The sequence below is a fragment of the Elgaria multicarinata genome, chromosome 5 (assembly GCF_023053635.1).
Source record: "Elgaria multicarinata webbii isolate HBS135686 ecotype San Diego chromosome 5, rElgMul1.1.pri, whole genome shotgun sequence".
Taxonomy (NCBI): Eukaryota; Metazoa; Chordata; class Lepidosauria; order Squamata; family Anguidae; genus Elgaria; species Elgaria multicarinata.
The window spans coordinates 57,518,681-57,542,759 of record NC_086175.1 but is presented as its reverse complement, the minus strand read 5'-3'; the positions used below and the strand labels follow the sequence as shown (position 1 = coordinate 57,542,759).

General features: G+C 39.2%; 2 protein-coding genes across 2 annotated transcripts in view; one reads left to right on the top strand and one right to left on the bottom strand.

The window, feature by feature from the left end:
• Positions 1 to 9,797, top strand: part of SCML2 (Scm polycomb group protein like 2) — a 46,474-nt gene extending 36,677 nt beyond the window's left edge. Inside the window, exons 12-14 of the mRNA XM_063126425.1 lie at positions 2,479 to 2,760; positions 3,588 to 3,751; positions 8,512 to 9,797. Of these exons, the coding sequence (XP_062982495.1) occupies positions 2,479 to 2,760; positions 3,588 to 3,751; positions 8,512 to 8,637 (572 nt within the window). The 3' untranslated portion in view covers positions 8,638 to 9,797. The remainder of the gene's footprint in view (positions 1 to 2,478; positions 2,761 to 3,587; positions 3,752 to 8,511) is intronic.
• A 10,473-nt stretch (positions 9,798 to 20,270) lies between these two features.
• RAI2 (retinoic acid induced 2) overlaps positions 20,271 to 24,079 on the bottom strand; it is a 36,127-nt gene continuing 32,318 nt past the window's right edge. The window contains exon 2 of the mRNA XM_063127533.1: positions 20,271 to 22,541. Coding sequence (XP_062983603.1) covers positions 20,769 to 22,436 — 1,668 coding nt within the window. The 5' untranslated portion in view covers positions 22,437 to 22,541 and the 3' untranslated portion in view covers positions 20,271 to 20,768. The remainder of the gene's footprint in view (positions 22,542 to 24,079) is intronic.

Here is a 24,079-nt window from a genome sequence, read left to right as displayed (position 1 = left end):
TGACCTGCATCTTATTGTCCTTACATTGCAGAAGTGGGTGTGTTGGCTCACTTTTGGCTATTTCTCCATATACATTTCAAAGACATAAGTAGGGCTATGTAGATCTGGAGCTCTTAACAGTCTGACAATTGCAGGACAAGGTAATATTTGAACTCAGGTTATAGATTCTGAGTTTTATTTCCTGTATCACATTTGTGTGCCTTTCACTAAGTAACTGGAGCTTGAGACTTCCAAATACATACAGTTACAGTCACAGATGACTATGTAAAAAGGTACGCTTCAAATAAAGTCATAGGCTGCTATAGCTATAGATTGAAAATATTTTTGAAAGGAAATAAAATTAAGGATGCAGTCATCAAATGTGTTTGTGGTCAATATTATAGCACAGGGGTCCCAAACCTTTTTAGGCCAGTGGGCATGTTTGGCATTTTGATAGAGTGTTGTGGACAAAATTTTGATAAAAGAGTATATTTTACAAAACTGCTGCCATGGGGGTGGGGGAGAGTTGCTCATTTATAAAATGGCTGTCATGGTGGTCACAGGTGGTCACAAAATATTCATTTTCCAGGAGAGCTCACAGGGTGAGACTAAAGATACAACTTGCCCAAGAACCTAAGTACAAGGTAGGGATGTTTGTGCCTGAGCTCAAACACAAAACCACTGTTTTGAACCCAAATAAAGATGGCACTGGAGGGCAGCAGTTCTCTTTGCACCATGCCAGCCACCCCTGTTTGTATATATAGATAGCACACACAAAGACAAATTTAAGATCAGGAGGAGCAGGGAGCTTAATGGGTGCAAAGCAAAGTATCTGTGGGCATATTGGTGTCCGTGGGCACATTAGAGACCCCTGTTATAGCTCATACTCCTTTCACGCATTACCGTGTTGGGTAGGAGAACATTCCCAGTTTACAGATGGGAACTGAAGTTAGGTGAACCTTGCTTACACGAACGTCGTCATAGACTTAGCTTTAAATCCCTCTTGTGTAATATTTATGCATTAAATGTATAACACTGCCTATCTGAGAGGTTTTACATTAAAAAAACAAAACAGTAAAAGCAACCAAAACAACCTGAACCAAAATAAACAACACAAATAAATACAATTAAAAATATAAAGAGCCAGCAGTAAAAATAACACTCAGAACAACAGGTTAAAGATTAAATGCCTTCTTGTCTGGTCCCTCTCTCTAAATAGATGGCATTAGGCTCTAGATATATTCTTCCCACGGTTTCTACTGTTAGAGATGTGTGGAGCATAATGCCCACATCAATTACACTTTGATTTTTTCATGCTAAATTGATTTTATGAGGCAATCTGAAAATAGGTAAGAAAATGTTTTTGTGACATAAGGCAATTTTTACTTTGGATCAACTCATGGTGGCTGATGATTTACATTATTTATTTATTTTTCCATTTTGGTTGTCATTTTATTCGCTATGGCTGAATGGCAATACTTGGAACTGCAGTATCTGTTAGCATCTAGGTTTGCCCCAGCCGCTTTTCAGCATCAGAGTCTCCGTCATTATGGGAAGCACTTATTGATCCAAGGTAAAAATCTGGATCTCGATTGCCACATAATGTCAATTTAGCATGAGAAAGTGAATCAAAGTGTAGTTGACATGACATTTTATATGCTGATCAGGCAAAGTGACCCACAATCCAGGTCTATAAATACTTGTTATTGGTGAATCAATACAATATATAGGATTTTACGCAGGAATGGAATGGGGAATTGGATTGTCCCTTTCTACCTAATTAGCAGATCGCTGCTTTGGTTGCATCTTCTTCAACCAAAACATTTGTTTCCTTTCTATTAGGCACTGCAACATCTCTTTAATAAGGGATTGTTTAATTCAGCTAATTGCTGGTGGTGCAGTTTATTAAGACATTTGTATCTTGCCTATATCACAATGCAGTTAGCGCTTCTTTTAAACATGTTTTGGCAGTGTCCAGTAGTTGCTTCTTTTCAGGAGGAGGATGTTATTATACAGATAAATTTTGTACTGGAACAGTCTTTAATATTTACTGATGTTTTAAATTATCTACCTGCTTCTTGGAAATTAATGGTCAGCGTAAACAGATTCTCCACACTCTTTGGAAAGATCCTCACTTAATGAAATGAATTGAGGACTTTATAACACTTTCAGTATTTGGACAGGTGGCATAAAGATGGCAACTATGAATAATTTGGATATCTGGTCTGCTTTTGTTGAAGTCTATGTATAATTGCTAGCAAGTTGTACTTTCATATTTATAGATGCATTTCATATGTATTCATTGCTTTAGAAATATACAAATGCATGTATGTATATTTTTAAAAAAGAAAAAAAAGCCTGCTGGAAGAGGAAGGCCTTAACCTGGAATCTGAACGTACACAGTGAAGATGCCAGGCAGATCTCCATGGGAGGAAATTCTACAGACGGGGTGGGGGGCATCATTATTATAAGCTGTTTATGTTCAATCGTCTTATACAGCAGAAACCCTGCCGAGTGAAGAAAATGGCACCCCCAAAGAACACAGGTTTTCTGAGGAGTCAATGGATTCTGCACTTAATTCAGTCAATCCTTCAAGCCCTACCTGCCGGAATTCCACTGAATATAGAACCTCAGGGAGTGTAGCCTATTACAGGAATTCTCTTCCACCAGTGACTGCTACCTCAAACACAGCATCAATCCTACGGAGACTATCATCAAGTTCTGCTGGGAACAGCAGTTACTATGAAGTCAACAGGAACAGACTGCAAAGGAGGATTGAAGGTACACATTGAGAAAAGAGCATGCTTTTCTCATCTACCCCTCAACACTACATACTTTTTAAAGTAGACTCCAAAGGTATCTTGATATTCAAGGCTTTGCAGAATGAGTTAAAAACTTGTAAAGTTAGTGGACATGCTAGAAAATTGAGTTGCTCTACTGAGATTCCTCTTCACGGTTGGGTTGGTTGTAGAATATCCAATGTGGAAAGGGTCAAATAGAAGTAAGAAAAAAAAACCTTGAGAGTATCTAACCCCTTTTAGGGAACTTTAGGTACTTGGCTCATTCTGCTTAATATCCGAGGAGTTAGTCACCAGTTATTTCTCAGTTGTCCTATTATTTTTACCATGCGTTAGTTGTAGCATGGTGTAAGTTGCTTCCTAACCTGTAAACGTGGCTAAATAATCTTTTTTGCTACATTTCATAAGTGCTGGTCTACACTTCTGTCTTTCTTTTAGGAAGACCATCAAGTATAGAGGAGCTTTATGGGCAAACTATATATGATTATAAACAGGAAAAAACCCCTCACAGTATCATTTTTTCTTATATCGTTGTTCGATGTGACCACTTTCCTCAGTATATACCCCAAATGGATTCAAATGTATATTCAGCTACATTGTGAACAATAGTAAAAATACTTCACCATGATTAAATATAATCCTGATAGTATGGAGAGGCACTCATAAGGAATGTTAGGGAAAGGTTATGCTGTGGTCCATTTTCTTTCTATCTATAAATGACCATAAGGAACATACGCATGTGTGTAATCTGTGTCCAAATGTATTGGCTACAAAGACATTTCTTCCGTTTAATCATTTTGTATCTTTTAGCTGCAAGCTCTACAACAGGACCTGACCTCAGTGCATTAAAACGGGAGCCTTCCCGCCCACACAATAAGGACCCTACTACATGGTCCATAGATGAAGTGATGCGATTTGTGAAAGAAGCTGATCCTCAAGCACTAGCACCCCATGCAGAACTCTTCAGAAGACATGTAAGAAAGCTCTTTGCTTGTTTTATTTTCTCCCCCCCCCTTTTTGCATACATTCCAAAATTCAGCGTTCTGTACTACATGGTAGTATATATAGTTGGGTTGGAAAAGGACAAACTTACATATCAGAGTTTGAGATGCTATTGATTTTCTCCCTCTGCTGCCTCAATTTCCTTTAATTTTTTAAAAAAGCTTAACAGACTTGCTTGGAATGATCTGTTGTGATGGATCCTATTCTGGATTGGTCTTCTCACCACAGCTTCTTGTTACTAGAAGGTGCCGTGAATTAGGCTGTGTGGTGAAGCCCATTATTGTGTCATGTCATAGCAATTTTCCAGGGACTATGTAATCTCCACATTTCTGTTTTTAGAGGTAATAACGCCACAGTCCTTGGGTTAAAAATGATCTGCAAAGTTTCCTGCTGTTTTTTTGGTAGGACATATTTAAAGGAATAAACCTAACATCTAATTTCGTACCTAGATGGTATAAGAGTTTGGGGCTGTAACTTTCACACTTTTGTCCAGTTTGGACCCCAGAAGGTTCAGAGTGACTGGATGAGATCTACAATATATTAAAATAATTTATAGGAGCATCATAGAAAATATGCAGAATGGACAGTGCAATGTATGTTTAATATGCATGGAATAAATGTTTTCCAGACTTTGTTTCAGGAAAAAATATCTCCTAGAACTCCATGGCTTGATCTTTCAGCTGCATATTATGCACCCAAACTTTTCCCTTTCAGCCTGCACTATTGGGGTATAAACACTAGCTAGGGCAAAACATCACCCACTCTCCTTTATTTTCTCCCTGCAGAATTCTCAAAGTAACTTCCTGTTATGTGTGCATGGCCGTTTTCACTATGTAAAAGTAGTTGCAAGCCAATTAGCTGAAATTTCAGAATAATTTCTTTAAGAATAAATGCAACTGTGTTTGTAAAATAATAGTAAAATAAGAATTTTCATTATTTAGCAGTATTAAAGAAAATTTGTATATGCAAAGCTAATGGATGCAGTTGAAGATGTTAATTTTGTTTAACATGGTAGGTTTTAATGCCTTCAGTGAGGATAAATGATCTTGATACTATTTACATATTGGTTCACATTTTAGTAAATATTCTCTTTAAAATCTATCTTAATTTTTCTGCTTCAAATCACAACATATTATCAGATATATTCACCATCAGTTTCAATTACAGGATTAGATAACTTTCTCTGACACAATTAGTGCAGGGTAGTCCAGAAGCATAACTGGAAGACCTTGACATTCCAGATGTTTGCTACTACAGTATATTGTGTGGTTCGAGTCTTTCTGTCATCTAGGTGGTGGCAAGCACCTTGTCTTCAGAATCATTGAGCAGTGAGGCACTAGCTCTTAACCTAAATTTCATCACACCTAGCATAAGCTACCTCTAGAATTGAGCTAGAGATACCTCACATGTAATTAACATTAGTGCTAGTGCTGAATACAATACTGCCCACTGGTCTTCAACTGGTGGGCTGGGACCCCTTGGATCACAGCTGAACCTAAGATGAGACATAACAGGAGCACTGCTACCACACAAATACTTGGTAAAAGAAAAGAAAAATTAGTGGTGTGAATGCTGTGTCTGAAAAGATTGAAGACTAATGTTCTAAATATCAGTCATGGCCAATACTTGAATGAGCATCCATCATGTAAATCAGAGGGCTCATCTACACCAAGCAGGATATTCCACTATTAAAGCGGTATATAAAAGACAGGAGCCACACTACTGCTTATAGCAGTATTGAAGTGCACTTTAGGATCTTCACTACTGCTTTATAGTGGTACTGAAGTGCACTGACAACTGTTGGGGCCCATGGCAGTGGTATGAAAGCAGTATATGGGATGTGTCAATGGGCCCCAACAGTTGTCAGTGCACTTCAATACCATGATAAAGCAGTAGTGTGGCTCCTGCCTTTTATATACCGCTTTCATAGTGGAATATCCTGCTTGGTGTAGATGAACCCAGAGAATGCTTCTTTATAGTAGTTTGATAGCTTGCTCTTTTGCAGTGCTGTGTAGAGTATCACACATTGGTGGCTTGTTCTGCTAAAGAAACGAGGAGGAGGATACTATGCAATGACATCCTGTATCAGAGTTCATTTAACATTCAGTGATGAAGCTAGGCTGTATAAATGACACCAAAAAATTTGAAGCATAATAGGTTGATGGTTAGTGTAAAGTCTTTTCCAAGTTCAGTAAAAGCAGAAATTGTTCATTTTCACATTCTGCCACAAATGCTTTTTTCCCTTCCTTTACCATAAAAGGCTTTTATGTGTGGAATCCATTAAGAGATGTGTATGCCTTCTCACCTATTGCTACAGTGACATTTTGTGAATCAACGGCATGGCTTTGTTATATCAGCCAATGGAATATAAATAAACTCTGACACCGACTGGGTACAAAATTCTGTTTTAGGGCTGTTTTTTAAAATGTATCCTACCAAAAGACTGCAGGAAATTTTGCAGGTAACTTTTAACCCAAGACTGGCAGGCTATTTATTGCCAGCAATAAAATGCAGAGATAGTCATCCATGTGGGGTGACGCCATGAAATTAATTTTCTAAGCATTTTCTTCCCGTTCACTTCATGACCGGTATCATAATTTGACCCTTTAACATATTTAATTAGTAATCAAACATAATTCCTATTTTCTAAGAGTTTCTGTCTATATGAGGTATTAAATTCCAAAAGTTTTGTTGATCTCCTATTTGCTACCATATCATAGTCTTATATTAAAAACTAGCTGTAATTAAATTAGTTGTATTAAAATTTACCTACCTCTGAAAATAAAAACAAGAAATACATTTGTTTCCTTGAATGCAGCTGCACTATATTGAATACTAGGGAAGAAAGCTATGCCAACGTTTCTATAGCCCCCCTGCGCCTCCAACCCCACATAGACATCTTTTTATATAGTCTGTGTCAGTCTGTCAAGTAGATGCTCATCTAATGGGGATATTCTGTGTAGAGCAGATAAGTGTGGTACCACAGCTCTAAATTACAGTTTTTAGGTATATATTTACTTCCAACCAAACTAATTCTTTTAAAGTGCTAGCTCGAAATCAAGATATAATTTGATTCAAAATTGACTCCAGCTTAATAGTGTGTGTGTTTGTTATAGAAACATACGGTATTAGCATCACATTCCAAAAATGTAGTCTAACACTCAGACTATTGGGGTACAGTGGACCCTGCAGTGTTCACAGAAGAGAAACCAAACAAGCTGAAAATGTCTAAGAGAACAGCCCTCCGGCCCCTAGACAAGCATCTGGGGGGCCATAAAATACTTTGAATTCCTGGGTCAGAGACAGCACTCCGACTTCGCACTCAGGAGTCTGAGCACTATGAGAGTGCTAATTTCTATGTCAAGATTAATCCAAGTTAGAAGACCATTAACCCCCTAGTGCAGGGATAGGCAGTCCAGGGCCATCCATGTTTTGTAATATCTTAATTGATTGGCCATCCTAGCTGAGACTGATGGGAGTTGTAGTTCAAAATATCTGAAGGGCACTGGGTTGCCCTATGCAGCCCTTGGGTAAAATTTACTACTGGGGGTCCAAGAGACCCCTGCAGTCCTGTATGGCCCAAAGCTCTTTAAGTTGCTGGGGATAAAATGGATCTTAGTTTAGAAATTTGATAATTTCACCTTCCCATTCATTTCAGTAGAGGGAAATTGAACCCCTGATAGCTTAGTAAGTTAAATATTGTTTAAAAAAACTGAAATGGGGTGAAGAGCTGAAATAGGACAGAATTGACCCCATAATTGTTAACTACATGGAGTATAAATTGGCTCAGGTTTGCTATAAAACATTATACACGTATTTGGAATAGCTGCTTAGATCCAAAGCATTCTAATTAGCATAGGATTAAAGAAAAGGCAGCAACAAAAGGAAGTTCCTTCCCAAAGATGTTGTATATGTTTGTAATCTGCTATTACTTTTTAATGTTCACTGTTTTTAACTGCCCAGAGAGCTTCGGCTATGGGGCGGTATATAAATCAAATAAATAAATATTGCTGCAGGTTTCCCAATCAAACTGTAAACAGTAGGCTTGGATACTACATATTCCTTTCTACATATTTGAACATTTTTCCAACTCAGTATGCCAGCAGTTGTCTACTTCTGGTGTGGGTGTGGGTGTCTTTAAAGAGGTATAAGTTTGCACAATAAACTCGGTGAAGCTAATCAAACAATGCAGATGTGTTTACTGAGGTTATTCTGGGTTGATTCATATTGTAGTTCACATCCCATTGGTTGGATAAAACTTGGGACGCACCCATTTATGGTGAGATATTGTAATTTGCACAATGTTGAGATAGATGCATGACACTGCTCAAGAGTATGACAGCAGAGAGCATTAAGTGATAACTAAACTTACTTTATTTAGTCAAAAAGAAAGACACTCACTAGTATATACTTACTCTGAAACGCCTTTTCACTTTTATTTAATTGAAAGCAATTTTCTAAGTAGAACAGTTTTTCATATGTTTTTGTTATTAAGCTGTTGAGACAATAAAAAGGTGTAAGCTTCAGAATTTAGATTATAATTTGTCAACATCTTCATGATTTCCCAAATTAGAATAATCTGTACTCTGCATCCTACTGTATATTGTAAAGAGTCCTGTGTTTATCAAGTCTAATGCAGTATTCTTCTTCCAGGATGCTGGAACAAGATTTTATCAATGCATTAATCAGTATTGTCTTGTCTTCTCTCTCCCCCCCCTTGCCCCCCACCCAGGAAATTGATGGAAAAGCTCTGCTGTTACTGAGGAGTGATATGATAATGAAATATATGGGGTTAAAGCTGGGGCCAGCATTAAAGCTGTGCTACCACATCGAGAGACTTAAACAAGGGAAGTTCTAGGCAGTGGATGCACAATCACAAGGTTACACGTTTAGCGGACAGCTTCTCAGGTTCACAAAGAAGAGGGGCACAATATAGCAGGAACCTTGCCTGCACAAGCATCTTAGAAATGGATGGAATATGGTCCCATTCACTTCTGCAAAGTAAGTTTCCAGCAGATTGTGTCCAGTGTTCTATTTATAAAGCATTGTCCTAAACCATCATTGGTTGGCAGAAGTTTCTTCTCAAAATATGAAAGTTGTTGTAAAGGGAAAAGTTTTACATTCTTGTATTTAATAAACTTCTTTTAAAGGTGCAGGTAAAAGGCACCATCGAGAGTATTTATAGCGGAAGCTGTAAAATATATTCTCGACTGTTTGGCTTCAGCTAGTGCATTTTCATTCGGAACCAAAACAGCTGAATTCCAAAGGATTTTTTTTTAAAAAAAAATCAGGATCTGAAAGTATTTGCAAAGGTAGTTGGATTAATATCTTAAAGCAGGAAAAGGTATTAATGTTTGCAATGATTTCACCCCTCAATTTTATATCTGGTGCTCCAGGAGATTCGTGTTCAGATTATGCTATATAGATTTCCTTAAAGGGAATAGCCATATGAATTTTTCTGTATGCGTGTGCTGTATGTTTAAAAACAAATATATAAACTGTCATTTTAAATTATGAGGGGAACCTTGCAGTATGTTGACAATTTAAGCTGGCAATATTTTGTTTTTGAGAAGGAAGTTCTCATGGTGATTTGAGCATCCAATCCAGATGAATGAACAGATTCTCAGTTTGCTCATTGGAATACATCATCTATCATTCTTAAACATTCCATCTCTTTGCGGAACTCAGCATGAACATATATGTTCATGCACTTGTGTATTTATGTGTGTGTGTGTGTGTGTGTGTGGGAGAGAGAGAGAGAGAGAGAGAGAGAGAGATGCTTATATATTGTACATAGTGTTCATGGTTTTTTTAAAAAAGAAAAAGTCTTTTGAAGGTACTTTTGCACTGTGACATATGAAACTGTAGAGATCAACTTTTTTACTTGTAAAAAAATGAAACATGCACAACACATTTTGGCCTCAGTTTACAGGTTGTTAGGCACAGTATCAAGCTATGTACATCGTGCTGTGCATTAGGATCTCCCACATAGATACCAATATAACACATGGCTAGATGGGTGTTGCTGGGAGCTGGGGTGGGGAGGAGAAGAAAGGGCCTAGATCCGCTCCTCTGTCACTCCAAAACAGATGATTTCATGCTTTCAGGGCTGACTACACAGAGGTCCATGTAGTCCTTAGGTGCAAGGATTTTTGCATGCGCAGCTTTAAGTACTAGATGCAAGGGTTTTATCCCAAAGCACTTTTTTGCAGCATGTAGATGGTCTTTGCTCGATAAACAATGAACCCCCTTACTATTCACTAATGCCCCTCTGCTTTGCTTTCCATTTCGGAGGGGAATAAGAAACGATCAGCCATTCACTTGGGGCAACTCCCTGCACTATGCAATATTCCTGGATTCTCATCATGTTGTGCTGAGCCATTTTGTTCTGGGAAAGTTTCTGGAAAAGAGTGGGGTTCTGATTTGTCTCCTCGCCCCAGCTTCATTTAAATATAGAAAATGACAATTTAAACAAAGAAGTTGAACTCCATGTGGATGTGTATTTACCTAAACCTTGGTGCTCTTTCTATAAGCTACAAGAAGTGTGGATAGTGAAACATTTTGCTGTCACTGCCAATATAATATCAGGGACAATTATGTACACTTACTGAGTAGGGAACCGAATGTACTGTATGTAATAGTACAAGTGATGATAGAAAAGATGTAGTCCTAAAAGGAAGATAGATTTTATATTCTTACTGCCTTTTTTATATCAAAAGCTTCTAGTTAAAGAAAAAAATATTTTTTACACATTACTCGATGGAAAATGCCTTTCTTATTGGTATACTAATTACTCAGGTTTAGCAAAATACTGCAAATTCATAAAACCATTTTCAGATGTATGTATTTCTGTAAATTACTGCAATGTGATTTAAATGAGTTCACTTTGAAGGCGTGTCTTATTTTATGATGAAAAGCCTGCTATTAATATTATGCCAGCTAAATAGTTGCTTCTAATATGAGTGTACAAACTATTTCACCAGACCAGACATAGCTTTACAAAACTGCTGCACATATATAAGCTCATGCATATGTTTAGAATCAAGCTGTAAGGGCTGCAATACATTTTACATACCCTTTATACATATGCATGTATCCTTCAATAGACATTACACAAACACACAGAAATTTATCTCAGTGAAAAAAGAAAGCATGGTATAATAGCAAATACTTGTCATACTGTATTTCTTCGATTGTAAGACGCCATCGATTGTAAGACGCACACTAATTTCAGTTCCACCAACAGAAAAAAAAAACTCTAAGGCACACCTGCGATTCTAAGACGCACCCCATTTTTAGAGATGTTTATATGGGGGGAAAAGTGCGTCTTAGAATTGAAGAAATAGGGTATATATTGGTGGCTACACTCTTCAAGACTGCACATACATTTTTTTCTTCCGTTTTTGGCTAAGCTGCCTTAGACAGATACAGTCAGTTAAGGAGTGGCCAAATCACTTATTGGATTTGAGAAAAATCACATGTGGGCAAAATTACCAGCACTTCCATAAATGATACTTGGATCACTTTTTCATTTCTAATGTCACACTCCTGAATACTATTTATATACAAAATAGAAAGTGGAAGAATGACATTGTAAAATTTAATGTATATTTGAATCAGTGTGGCTCATTCCACTCACTGATAAAGAATATTCAAAAGTATAAGAATATAAAAGAAATCAAAACTTTGCGTGCATGTGGTTATCTCCTCTCCTGGATGAAAAATATCACAACGTAGTTCAATTAATTTTATATAAGTTACAGGTGGTTTTAAAATGTTTCATACAAAACCTTTAATAGAATGAGATTTTAGCCTCTCTCTTGCATTTTAGCTGTGGTGTATGTGTTATAATTGAACAGTGCAAAGGGTGTTTATTGTGTCATATACACACACCTGCATATGAAACAAGAATGCCCACTGAAATTTAACCTTGTATTATAGCATGATATCAAAGTCTGTCAAGTGTTTGTAACAGAATATATTTTTAATTCTTTATTTTCAACTGGATGTTCTCATCTAAGCAGAAAATAAAACTTGTTCAGTGTTTGTCATTTCTTTTAGTGATGTTATATACACCAGCTTAATGTAAATCTGCACCTGCACGATCTGAATTCATTGTCCACCCTGTCAGAATGTTGAGTGTTTCAGTAAGATTGTAATTGAATTAAATGAAATCTTCTGAAGCATACACACTAATTATAGACTGTGGTTTTATATATGAATTTTGGAACAACTGACACACACTATCTATCTGCAGTTCAAGGGTGGATGCAGGTTTTGAACCCTGAATGGTTCCACCCACAGAAGATGCCTTCACCCTAATCTCTCTCCCCCACCCCCATCCAGCAGTGTCCCCTTCTGCTCTATGGCATTTTCAGGGGGCTGAAGAGTCTACTGTGGAAAAGAGCGGGTGGGGAAGTTCACTTTCAGCAGTTGCACACACCTAAATCTGGATGCAACTCATAGACACTGAAATTACACAAAGCCCTATCATCAAGCCCTACCCATTAAAGGAAAGAATCTTCTCTGACAAATCTGGAGGTGAATGCTTTCTAGAAAGAAAGTGGGGAGGTACCAAGCATTTTAATGGTGTGGTCTTGCCACAATGGAAACATAGTGAGATTATGTTCAAGGATTTAGATTAAATTGTGCTTCAATGAAAATTTAAATGCTGTTTTTGCAGAACTCACAATGTCTTTTTTGTTTGTCAGGAGAGGCTAAAAATCAAAGCTAGAGGTGAATTTTTCTTGCCTGTGATTTCTTTATGCCATATCTAAGAACGGGATGGGTTTCAGAAGGATACCAATAGTTTGGTATAGATTTGAAAACATGTTTATAGTAACACATTTTACATTAAGAAGTGCCCAGTCTTGAACATATGTGAGAATAAGACAAGGGAGGGACTAGCTCAGTGGTAAAGCATGTATTTTACATGCCAAAGGCCCCAGGTTCAGTCCTTAGCACCTCCCGATGCCAGAAAAGAGCCCTACTTGAAAACCTGGATAGCTGCTGTCACACACTGCAAATAACACCGAACTAGATTGGCAATGTTATTAGCTTTCACCACTCCTAAAAACATCGCTAGAACTCTAGCTCTGAATATATACAGTTACAATCAGACACTGTGTCACCTGATTAATTTGGTTCGATGCTGATTGTGTGTATCAGGGGTATCTATCCCATGTTTCATTATTGTGTTATGTTTGATGTGATAGGATGTTACATCCTTTTGTTATAAATGTAAAATTCAATAAATATATATAAAAAAGATATTGCTAGATGAGAAGAGGGCAAGCCTTTCCCTCTTCTGTGGCAGTAGTCAGTCTCCAGCTGAGGTCCGTGTATCAAGAACATGTAAGGCTTGGTCATTGCTATGATTGGAAATGTTGACACAAACCACTTGCTTTTCTATGCATTTTTGTATGCATTTTTGCCTAATATACACATTTTTGTAAGCAATATAATGCCTAATATAATGAATATTATTTTCATGAATATACTCATTTTTGATTGGAGAACTCTATTGCAAAATTAAAAGAAGTGCAAATTTTAAAGGATAACTTTTGGTTCGCATATTGATTCCAAAGTGCGAAATAATGTAGGTTCATATAAAAACGCAAGCCTAGCAAATTTGTCCACCATCTTTAGTTAGAGCTTTCCTAGATATAGCCATGATAAAAAAACAAAAAACAGCTTTGCTATGGGCACTATCTTTTGTCTCAAGCTAAGAAGAGCTTCTTAAAAGAAATCCAAAGGAAGTATTAAAGAGGCACTATAAATCAACACAGGTTATTGAGTGAGTATATATGCTCATTGTGAAGTGGGAGATAAAGGTCTTAGCTAGACCGGGCGAAATCCTGGAGTGAACCCCAGGATCATCCCTGTGTGTCCACATGACGCATAGGGGATCCCGGGACCAGGGAGGGATGATCCCTCCCTTGCCCCAGGATCTCACCCTCCACTTTGGGCCCGGTTTTTCCACGGTCCCGGGCTGAGTTGGAGGCCACGGAATGTGTGGCCTGTTGCTGCGGCTTGACCCAGCTCTGCATGATTACTCGCATGGAGCCAGGAGGAGTGCTGCACCCATCGGGGGTAGGGTGGGGGAGCAGAGAAATTAAGTCATTTAAAACAAAAACAAAAACACCCTTACTTTTGCGGATGACTGTTCCTACACTCCGTCTTCTTTAAAAAAAAAAAAAAATGTTGGGCGCGACACCTCTCCTCCTGAGGCCGTCGCGCCTTATGTGTAAACGGAGGATCTCACATTAATCACAATGCGAGATCTTCCCTCCTCCGTTGTGGGATAGAAGGTTGGTCTAGCTAAGGCCGAAGTCTCTTGTTGCAAATAAGATGAAAGGCACATACTTAAAGAGAAAAGTACATACTTAAAAAAAAGTTCAGTAAGAATCTGTGACAATTAGCTACAAAATTAAACGTAAGTCTGCAGGGGGCTGTCACCAGGTGCCTAAAAACCCAAACAATAGCAAGGTTGGAAGGAATATGAAATTTCATTTGAGCCAACCTCATAGTTGGTGCTCAAAATACCTAACTACCCATATCCAGATTTTATTGTACCAGCCTCAGAAATGCAGTTCAACATTTTCTTTGATTACGATACTCTAGCAATAGAATAACATATTCAAAGACATTTCACTGCCCTGACATGAGGCTTCCTTGCTGAGATCTAAAAATAAGTTTTTATTCTTAAGATGTCATTGTGACAAAGACTTGTTTCCCCCCTGCCCCCACTCCAAAAGATCTTGATCAATTATACATGGCCAGCTGAAAATGGAAGTACTGCAGATGATGTTTAATATAACTTATTGTTTGTATGTTATAATAAAAGTTTTTTACACATTATCATCTCCCAACAGAGACATTCAAGGCACCTACAAAATACAACCAAAATTCTTTAATTAAAGTACAATGCAACACTACAAAATAACCCAACAGTAAATCAGCATAAAACCAGAAACCAAGAAATTCAGAATGAAAAACAAGCATCAGAGTCTAACCAGCAGTAGATCCAAAAGCCTGTTCAGACATTGGCAAAACACAGGTGGAAAAACTAATGTCTCATGGAATTACACATGAGTGATTGACACAGAAAAAAACTTGACTATGTTGTCACCAACTGTTCCTTATAAAGCAGTCCTTAGAAGCGCAAGAGGCCCTCATCTAAGCAGGCAGATTAACATGGGAAGAAGCAGTCTTTCAAGTAGCTTGGTCTCAAACTCTTTGGTTTTAAAGTTAAGTAACTAGCACCTTGAGTTGCACTTGAAGATGGAGTGGTACTGTCCAGATAATTTGTTCCCAACATTTGGAACAGGTCAAGATTCTGTTCTAATTAAAGTTCCCAAGTAATTTTCAAGGGCAGCAGTAGTCTAATAAAGATATAACAATAGCATGTATGATTGTGGCCTGGTCTAACTTAGCCAGAAAAATCAGCTGGTGCACCAGCATAAACAGCAAAAGCACTTGAGAATCTAGTAATAAATCTGGATCTAAGAGCACCCCCAGACTGCAAACCTTATCTTTTAGGTGGTGGTGGTGGGGAAGGCTGTGCAAACTTGTCCAGAGCAGTCCCAACATCCTATCCTTGGCCCAGTAGGCTTCCCAGTAGGCCCACTAATACTGTCATCTGGATTTAATTTCTGCTAGTTTACTTTCATCAACTCCAAGCACTGGTTCAAAATTTCCATAGCATCTCCAGATTGAGATTTATTTATTTATTTAGAATATTTATATAGCGCTCCTCATTGAAAAAATTTCAGAGCGGTGTACAAGGTAAAATGAAAATAAAAACAGAATAAAACAGTTAAAACAAAATTTAAAAAGAAGCAAAAAACAACAACACAGAAATCCAAGGCTGCATGTTAAAGAAAGGCTTCTTGGAATAATGATGTTTTCAGGAGGCGCCGAAAGGAGTACAAGGTTGGAGCCTGCCTGACCTCCAGAGGCAGGGAATTCCACAGGAGGGGTGCCACCACGCTGAAGGCTCTTCCCCTGGTGGATTCCAATCGGAGGATGGATCTAGGTGGAACCACCAGGAGCAGGCCCTCGGATGACCTCAGTGACCGGGCAGGTTGGTAAGGGAGAAGGCGCTCTCTCAGGTATCCTGGTCCCAAGTTGTTTAGGGCTTTGTACACAAGTACAAGAACCTTAAACCTGGCCCGGTAGCGAATAGGCAGCCAGTGCAGATCCCTCAGCAGAGGAGTTACATGCTGGAAAGGGGCAGCTCCAGACAACAGCTGAGCTGCAGCATTCTGCACTAACTCCAGCTTCCAGAGCAGCTTCAAGGGCAGCCCCACATAGAGCGCGTTGCAGTAATCCAATCTTGAGGTTACCAATGCCTGTACCATCGTGGTCAAGCTGTCCCTGTCCAGGAGAGGCCGTAGTTGGCGAACCAAACGAAGATGGTAAAAGGCACTCCGAGCCGTGGCGGCTACTTGAGCCTCCAACGACAGAAATGGGTCTAAGAGTACCCCCAAACTACGAACCTGTTCTTTCAGAGGCAGAGCAACCCCATCCAGAACAGGCAATGAGCCTGTCTCCCGGACTCGGGAACCACTCACCCACAGGGCTTCCGTCTTGCCAGGATTCAGTCTCAGTTTATTGGCCCTCATCCAGCCTATTACTGAGTCTAGGCACTGGTCCAGGACTTGCACAGCCTCACCTGATTCAGTTGTCACAGGGAGATAGAGCTGCATGTCATCAGCGTATTGATGGCATTTAGCTCCAAATCCCCTAATGACCGCTCCCAACGGCTTCATATAGATGTTAAATAACATTGGGGACAAGATGGTGCCCTGCGGCACTCCATAGCTCAATTTCCAGGAGGTCAAGGACTGGTCACCCAATGCTACTCTCTGAAAACGAGATGGGGAAAAGAGGTAGAGCTAGATGTCATCTGCACACTGACAACCTTCCACTCCATACCACCTTGATCTACCTCTGATTTCATGTAGATGTAGGCCTAATCTACACCAAGCAGGATATAGTGGTATGAAAGCGGTATAAAAAAGGCAGGAGCCACACTACTGCTTTACAGCAGTATTGAAGTGCACTGACAACCATTAGGGCCCATTGACACAGACCATATACCACTTTCATAATTCTATATCTTGCTTAGTGTGGCTCCTGCGTTTATATACCCCTTTCATAGTGCAATATACTGCTTGGTGTAGATTAGGCCCAAGTGTGCACAACTTTTCTAGATCACATTTAGTGGTACGTGATCTATCGGAGTGCATGCCACAACGGGGTGGGTGGGGGGTGCCCTTTATTTTCCATTGCTTTCCATTGTTTTCCTTTTAACGAATTATATTCCACTGCTTTCCTTACCTTCAAAGATTACCTCTACCTCGCCCCACAATTAGGCAGTGAAAAGCACAATACTGTTTTAATGTGGTAAACACCACACAGCTAAACTGGCTTATTTATTTTTTAAAATACTTCCCCCTCCCCAATTTAATTTCATATCTTTCCCCAACTTCCACTTTTTAAATTTCCATTGCTTTTAATTTCCCTCAGAAACCTCCCCCTCGACCAACAAGTGAATATTTTGCCTGGGGCACTTACATTTGAAAACCAGCAGCAATCAGAGGGGCAGGCTGTCAGGGTTGCCTAGAAACCAGGTCTAGAGCAGGTTGCCAGAGCGTTGGCTAGCATGGTTTCTGCTCTTGGATGGCAGGCCTCCCTTGGACTGCAGCAGAGGAGGAAAAGGGGAGTGGTTGGCAAGCGTGGGGGCAAAATCAGCTACAAGGTTGGTCAGTATCTCCTTTTATTTAAAGTAAATTTAACATAGACCTGGGGGTGGGGGTGGTTTGTAGCCCACATCCTGATGTATATATGTTAAAAAGCATAGGAGATAAATTGAACCTTGCAGGAGGCCATAAACCAACAGCTAAGGTGCTGAGCAGAACTCCCTCAGCACCTACTTCTGAAAGTTGTCACTGCAAAACAGTCTCTCCAATTCCTATCCCAGAATCAAAAGAATACCACGGTTGATGGTATCAAAAGCCCCTGAGATGCACTGCCCCCGACTAGTGCCCAGAACAACCAAGCCTGTTTTCCTCTGAAAATTAGGGCAGAAACTAAACAAAATTGATCAAAACCATCAGTTTCATCCAGAAATTCTTAGGTCAACACTACACGTTCAAACTCCTTACCACAAAATGGAATATTTGACATTATCCAATAGTTATAAAAAACATTACAGTCAAAAGATTGCTGCTTGAAGAGAGGATGAAGTGCTGCCATTTTAAGGTAGGCTAAGATAGAATAAAGAATTAATTCTCACCACCCATTTTGCAAGTCCCATCTTCACCAATAGCCTTAACAAGTCAGAATAGGCAAGGATTGATTGAACACACCTGTTAATGTCCTTACTGATCCAAGAATCCTATCCAGATCCCTCAGCTAGACACGCTGAAAATAATTGCAGGACAAGCATTAACATCAATTGGCTCTGTTAATGAAGTCGGCAAAGATAAGAGTGATTTCATCCATGAAACAAATTGGTCACAATGGGCTACCAAGCTATCTTATAACTCTTCCTGTGAACCTTGATGTTCCACCCCCCAAAAGTTCCATTACCCATTTTGTAGATGCAATGGTGAAAACCATTTTTCTTCCCTGTTACTGTAACCCTGTTCGTCAAATCCATCATGAGTCCCCTTCCACCATTGCTGTAATGGTATCCCCACCTATTTCATTACTGAGAGATCTTCCAAAAGCCAAGAACCTACCTTGGTTCAATGGGTGGAGAGAGAATGCTCAGGAACAATCTTTTTTAACAGACTGGGTCATTTCCCCATTCTACAGATTGGCCACAACCTCAACAAGGCCACCAGCCATGTAAGTAGGAAAATCTCTGAGCACCATCCATGAGTATCCATGGGCCTCTGATAGTGGCCTATGGATTTTAGCTAGTCCCTCATCCATGAATAGCTTAGTGGAAAGTCTAACGCCTATGTCAAGTCTTTCATAAATCAAGTTTCACAGCATCACTATTTTAGTTATCGCTCAAGAAATTAATAAAGTCACTAGAATTAGAACAGTGACTTTAGATGCAGTTTATGTACTATTGTTTATTAGTATTTTTTGTTTGTTTATTTTTAACTTTTGTAAACCGCCCAAAGACCTTCGGCTATGGGGCGGTATATAAATGTAATAAATAAATAAATAAATAAATTAATAATAATAATAATAATAATAAGTTTATGGTTTGCCTTATAGCTGAAGCTCGAAGGCCAACACACATAATAAAAACAAATAAAACCAATGATAAAACACATTAAACAAATTTAAAAGCAACAATAATTTAAAATAATTTTTAAAAGAGATTTTAAAAGGGGTTTGCAGCCTGCCTCAAAGACCAATTACAAGACAGAGGTGGGGTCTACCAACACATCAAACTCCTTCTTTGAACCCATAGTTTTCCTTCTGCCCGCCAACACATCCCCCTTTAACTCTTCTCTCTTTCACTCTGGATCATCACCCATACACACATGCTCAGCTCACCCAGCTCACCACCTCTAGGCACACACTCTCATTTTCACACCATGTCCCCATCCTCCATTCATTCTCATTCTCTTTCTCTCTGCATTTCTACATGAGGCTTTTGTCCCGCACAGTAAAATGTCTTATTTTATTTTTATTGTTTTTAAGTGGGAGGGGGTACTGCACCTCAGTGGATACCAAGAAAAGTGTATTGTGGAACACCGGTGCCCATGGACACCATGTTGCCTTCCCTTGGCATATAAAGATGGCATTGGATATTGCTATTTAGGAATTTTATGTCATGGTGACACTTGATCTTGAAGCATTGGAACCCATTTCAAATGTTAAAACTACTTACCAAGAGATTGGAAAGATGTACATGTACAGCCCACAAATTGAGGAGGGCTTTAAAAAGAAAAAAAGATGGAACAGGTGCTATTGGTGAGCATGTCATGAGGACTGCTAGATGAGTGAGGCCTAGCTACAAAGACATCATACCTGAGTTATCTGAATAATTTCCCTGGTTTTCAGCCTCTGTTAACAGCTGCATTATTGTAAGTTTAGAGCACTTGCCTATACACAAATCTGCCATCTAGGAAGCTTTTAATTTTGTGGTGTTCCCCATTGGACGGGCTAATATTTATATTATAATGAAATATACATTTCACCATTCTTTTTTTTTTCTACTGGCATAAGAAATGGCAAAACTCCAAAATGAAAATATTGACTAAAACATATTTAGAATTAGGTGAATTATGCAATTTTTTCCTCATTCATTAGACAATGAAATTCTATTTTTGCATTAGAAATAATCCTTGCATACTGAACTTATATTAAGCAGTTCTATCAAAGAAAAACAACATTAATACTTATTGGACTTTATGTTGCGGTATTATCATTCATTTTGTTTCAGTTAACACAATTATTAGTAAGTGGAGGGCTACCAATGATAAAAAATCTGAAAATAATTTAAATTAGCTTGGGTTATTTTAACAGCTCAGAAATAATATAAGTGTCTGCTACATGATTTTCAGACTTGTGCCATAACAAGTGCAAACTATAAAAGTACAAAATACTGCAAACAAACTAGCACATACAAACATTTATTCTGAAAGTTTCATTCTACTCACCATTGTTCAGAATTACATCATCAAAGCACTTTATGGCAGTGAAAATAGCTCTTACCCCTCTGACTCACTCATCTATTATATTCCATTAAAGCTGCAAAATGTGCAATCCACTTGAAAAATATGTTGCTTTTTATTTACTTTTCATGAAAAGTTAGAATGAAATAAAGGGTGGGTAGGGAAGCCATTGTATGGGGAAATATATCCAGTTCCCCCCCTGCTGCCTTCCCCACACCACCCCGCTGTCCGCCACCTCCAAATAACTTAAGGATAGTTTAAAGTTTAAAATGTAATTTAAAATGAAGTGCATCTTTTTATTCATAATAATTATAGTTAAAACATTCTAAAACCTTATAAATTACTTTCTTGGAAAAAAGGCCGCAAGCCGCTGCTTTTTGATTGGAAGAATATGTATTTCCTGCGAGTTCATTTTCTTTAACTTGACGCTCCTGTTTTTGATAGGTTTCCTAAGAGCTTCTGCATTATCCCGGGCTTCTGGCTGGTTCTTCACATCGTAGCACTGCAGCACTGAGTCCTGGGGCATGTCCCTTTTGAAGGAAAAGTTTTTTGTGGAAACCCCCGAAAGGCCTTTAATCTTGCCACAGAAAATAGTAGGGACCGCGTCTTTGACAGAGACGATCACTTTGGCCGTCTGTGAAGTGCTCACAATTTCAATGTTATTGCCTGCTGAGGGTTCACAGGGTGCTATACTAGTCTGATCTACCAGCCACTTGGGCTGCTGTCTCAGGAGTTCAGATGAGTTGCTACTGATCACTCTGCTTTCAGCCTTGGCTGGGGCCTCGTGAGGTTTTGAATGAACAAAGGGTAAAGCAGCAGCAGCACTAGAAAGTTTCTCCACCATAGAATGCGCGGTGCCATCCGCCATGGAGCCCGAGCGACCAGTACTTGTAGTTTCAGTGCTGCTTCTCTTCCAACAAGAAGTAAGCGACAGGTCCAAAGCACCATCTTCAGCTGAAAGCGGGGAAGTGTCATCGCTTTCCTTAAGCAAAGGGGTTGTTTTCATGGACAGGTCGAGGACCTCGTTCTCGTTACTCATCTTGATGACCGTGTGTCGATTCAGCTGGGAAAGCCCCCTATGGTGGATGAAATCAAACGGCTTACTTTCCTCCTTCTCCAGGGGAGTCTGGGTGCCTTTGCAGGAATGCAAGATGAATGAAGAAGCTGGTTTAGGGCAGTCCAGGTTGGCCTTCGATTCAGCACTATGGGGTACTGGGATAGGGATTGGGATGGGGACTGGGACAGGGACTGGGAGAGGAACAATCACTGGGTATGGTACCAAAAGCGTGGCTGGGGGAACCAGTGGAGACAAAGGGGAACTGAAGGGTTGTGGAGGGACAGAAGAGCAGTCTGGGGGTGGCTGATAGGGCGATGAGCCTAAGGCGCCTTGTGAGGGAAAGAGGTCCTGTAGAACTGCAGCAAATCCTGGCGTCTGAAACAAAGGAGGCAAGACGGACTCCTGAGCAGGATTGGAGGGTTTCTGATCCAAGAGTTGTGGCTGCCCAATCGGAGCAGAAGAGCCTTGGAAGAGGTTGCCATGAATGGGGTTGGTAGCACAGGGAGAACTCTGAGGTAACACCAATGGGGAATTTAAATGCTGGAATACATGCTGCTCTAAGAGGACAGGCAGTGGGACTGGGCCTTGTGTGGTCATGACATACGGAGTATTATTGTTAGGAGCAATCTGAGGGGCGGTGCTCCCTGCTACTTGCAGGTGTATTGGTAGAACCACCGGACTGTCCCCTAAACAAATTGGCTGGAGCACTGTGGCAGCTACCTTGAGAGCAACCCCGCTTTGGGATTCTGCTGGCGGTGTTAGTATTGATGGAGCAGGGACAGTTACTAGTGGCGAAAGTGCTTTCTTCATCAAATCTGATGAATTGATATTCCATGCTTCTGCTGTTATCAACTGGGCAACTCCATTTTCTAGTTTGTTGTTAGCTATAGCCGAGGGCGAGTTGGTAACATCCATGGGCAGGTTTTGTGTGTCCTTATACAGTTCCTCCATTTTACAGGATTTCTGAGGCTTTGCAGAATTGTAGTTTACATAGCTGTCACTGGCTTCCACTTTATCTCCACGCTGCCCAAAGCATCCACATCGACACTATTTGGCCTGCAAAACAGAAACATGTTTTAAGCACTGCATAAATCTCTTGCTTAAAATAATATTTGCAACTTTTTTTTAAGCGCACCTATCACTAAAACACAACATTAAGTGTTTCCACACTTTTGGGACAAGAGGTTCGTTCTATCCTACTGTGTCGTCAGTACGTATATAGTATATCTGCATATACAGAACATACATCTCTGGAGTGTTATATGAAGAGTCCTGGGGAACTTAAAGTTAGCCATAAACAAAGATAATTTAAAGACTAAGGCAGCTGTAGACAAAAACTAGAGTGCAGAACAAGAATTCAGGCTGTTCATTTTATATTTTTAAACAAAGCTTCATGCAGTGTTATCATGTGACACAGGGAAGCAGCTGCAATGTTTATACTCAACAAGAGCCCAAAATTGAGATGCCCTAAAAATAACCTGAGATAAAATGCATGCATTCTGGATTTGGAAAGCTTCACTTACACCAAAAGAATCACATGATTCCTGCCTCCCAAGCTCCTAAAACCTGTTAGTCCAAGCATACTGCTTGGGATATACATAAAGACTGAATCAAGGAGTCCTGAAGTTCAGCAATGCACACATGTCTATTGTTCATTTTGTAGCCAGATTTAAAAAGAAATTCTCTCTTCAGAGCTATTCAATGACAGAAACAAACAAACAAAATTAATAAAGACATAAAGAATTAAAATGAAAGCTGCTTCACATTTACTCTGACAGACTAATCTTAACTATGCAGATGTCACAAAAAAGAAAAAAAAACTTTCTGTTGTAAACCATGAGATTTAGCTCATCATTAAGAGCATTTTGCCCACCCCTTAAGCAGTAAGCAGAAATCATTCTTGCCATGTAAGCTTCAATACTCATACAGATACTGAAGTTGCCATACGCCCCTTCTTTAAGAGTACAATCCTATGCATGTTTAGACAGAAAAAAGTCCTACAGCTCCTAGCATGTCCCAGCCATGCTGGATGGGATGCTGGCTTTTTCTGTCTAAACATGCATATTGCACCCGAAAAGGGTGTTTCTTAATGCAGACCTTCATAGCCCAAATAGTTATACTGATGTATAACCTTTTATCTTTATATTCTGTGCTTCCATCTGCCTTTTGGATCATCATATCAATGCACTTTTGACAGACCTCTTTTTTGTTATTTGGCAGACTAACAGCATAATAAATAAAAAGTAATTTGTATTTATAACATTCACAAATGAACTTACCAATACCCACACTGACAGGCACTCTGGCACTTTACAAAACTGAATGATTGTCTTTACCAATAGATGATTCATGATGAAGATTTCAATCAAAACAGATTTCTTTCCAGTTGTCCATCAACCACTTTTATTATGTAGCCACACTATGTATTGTGCAATCACCTTTTCATTAATGATACAATTTATGAGAGACTACAAATATTTTAAACTTTCTATTGGCTTTTAATTAATGAAACAACCACATCCATTATACGTATTTACATTCTACTTATAATACTGGTAAATTGCTTGCTATGTTTTGCACCATTTTGCATTAAA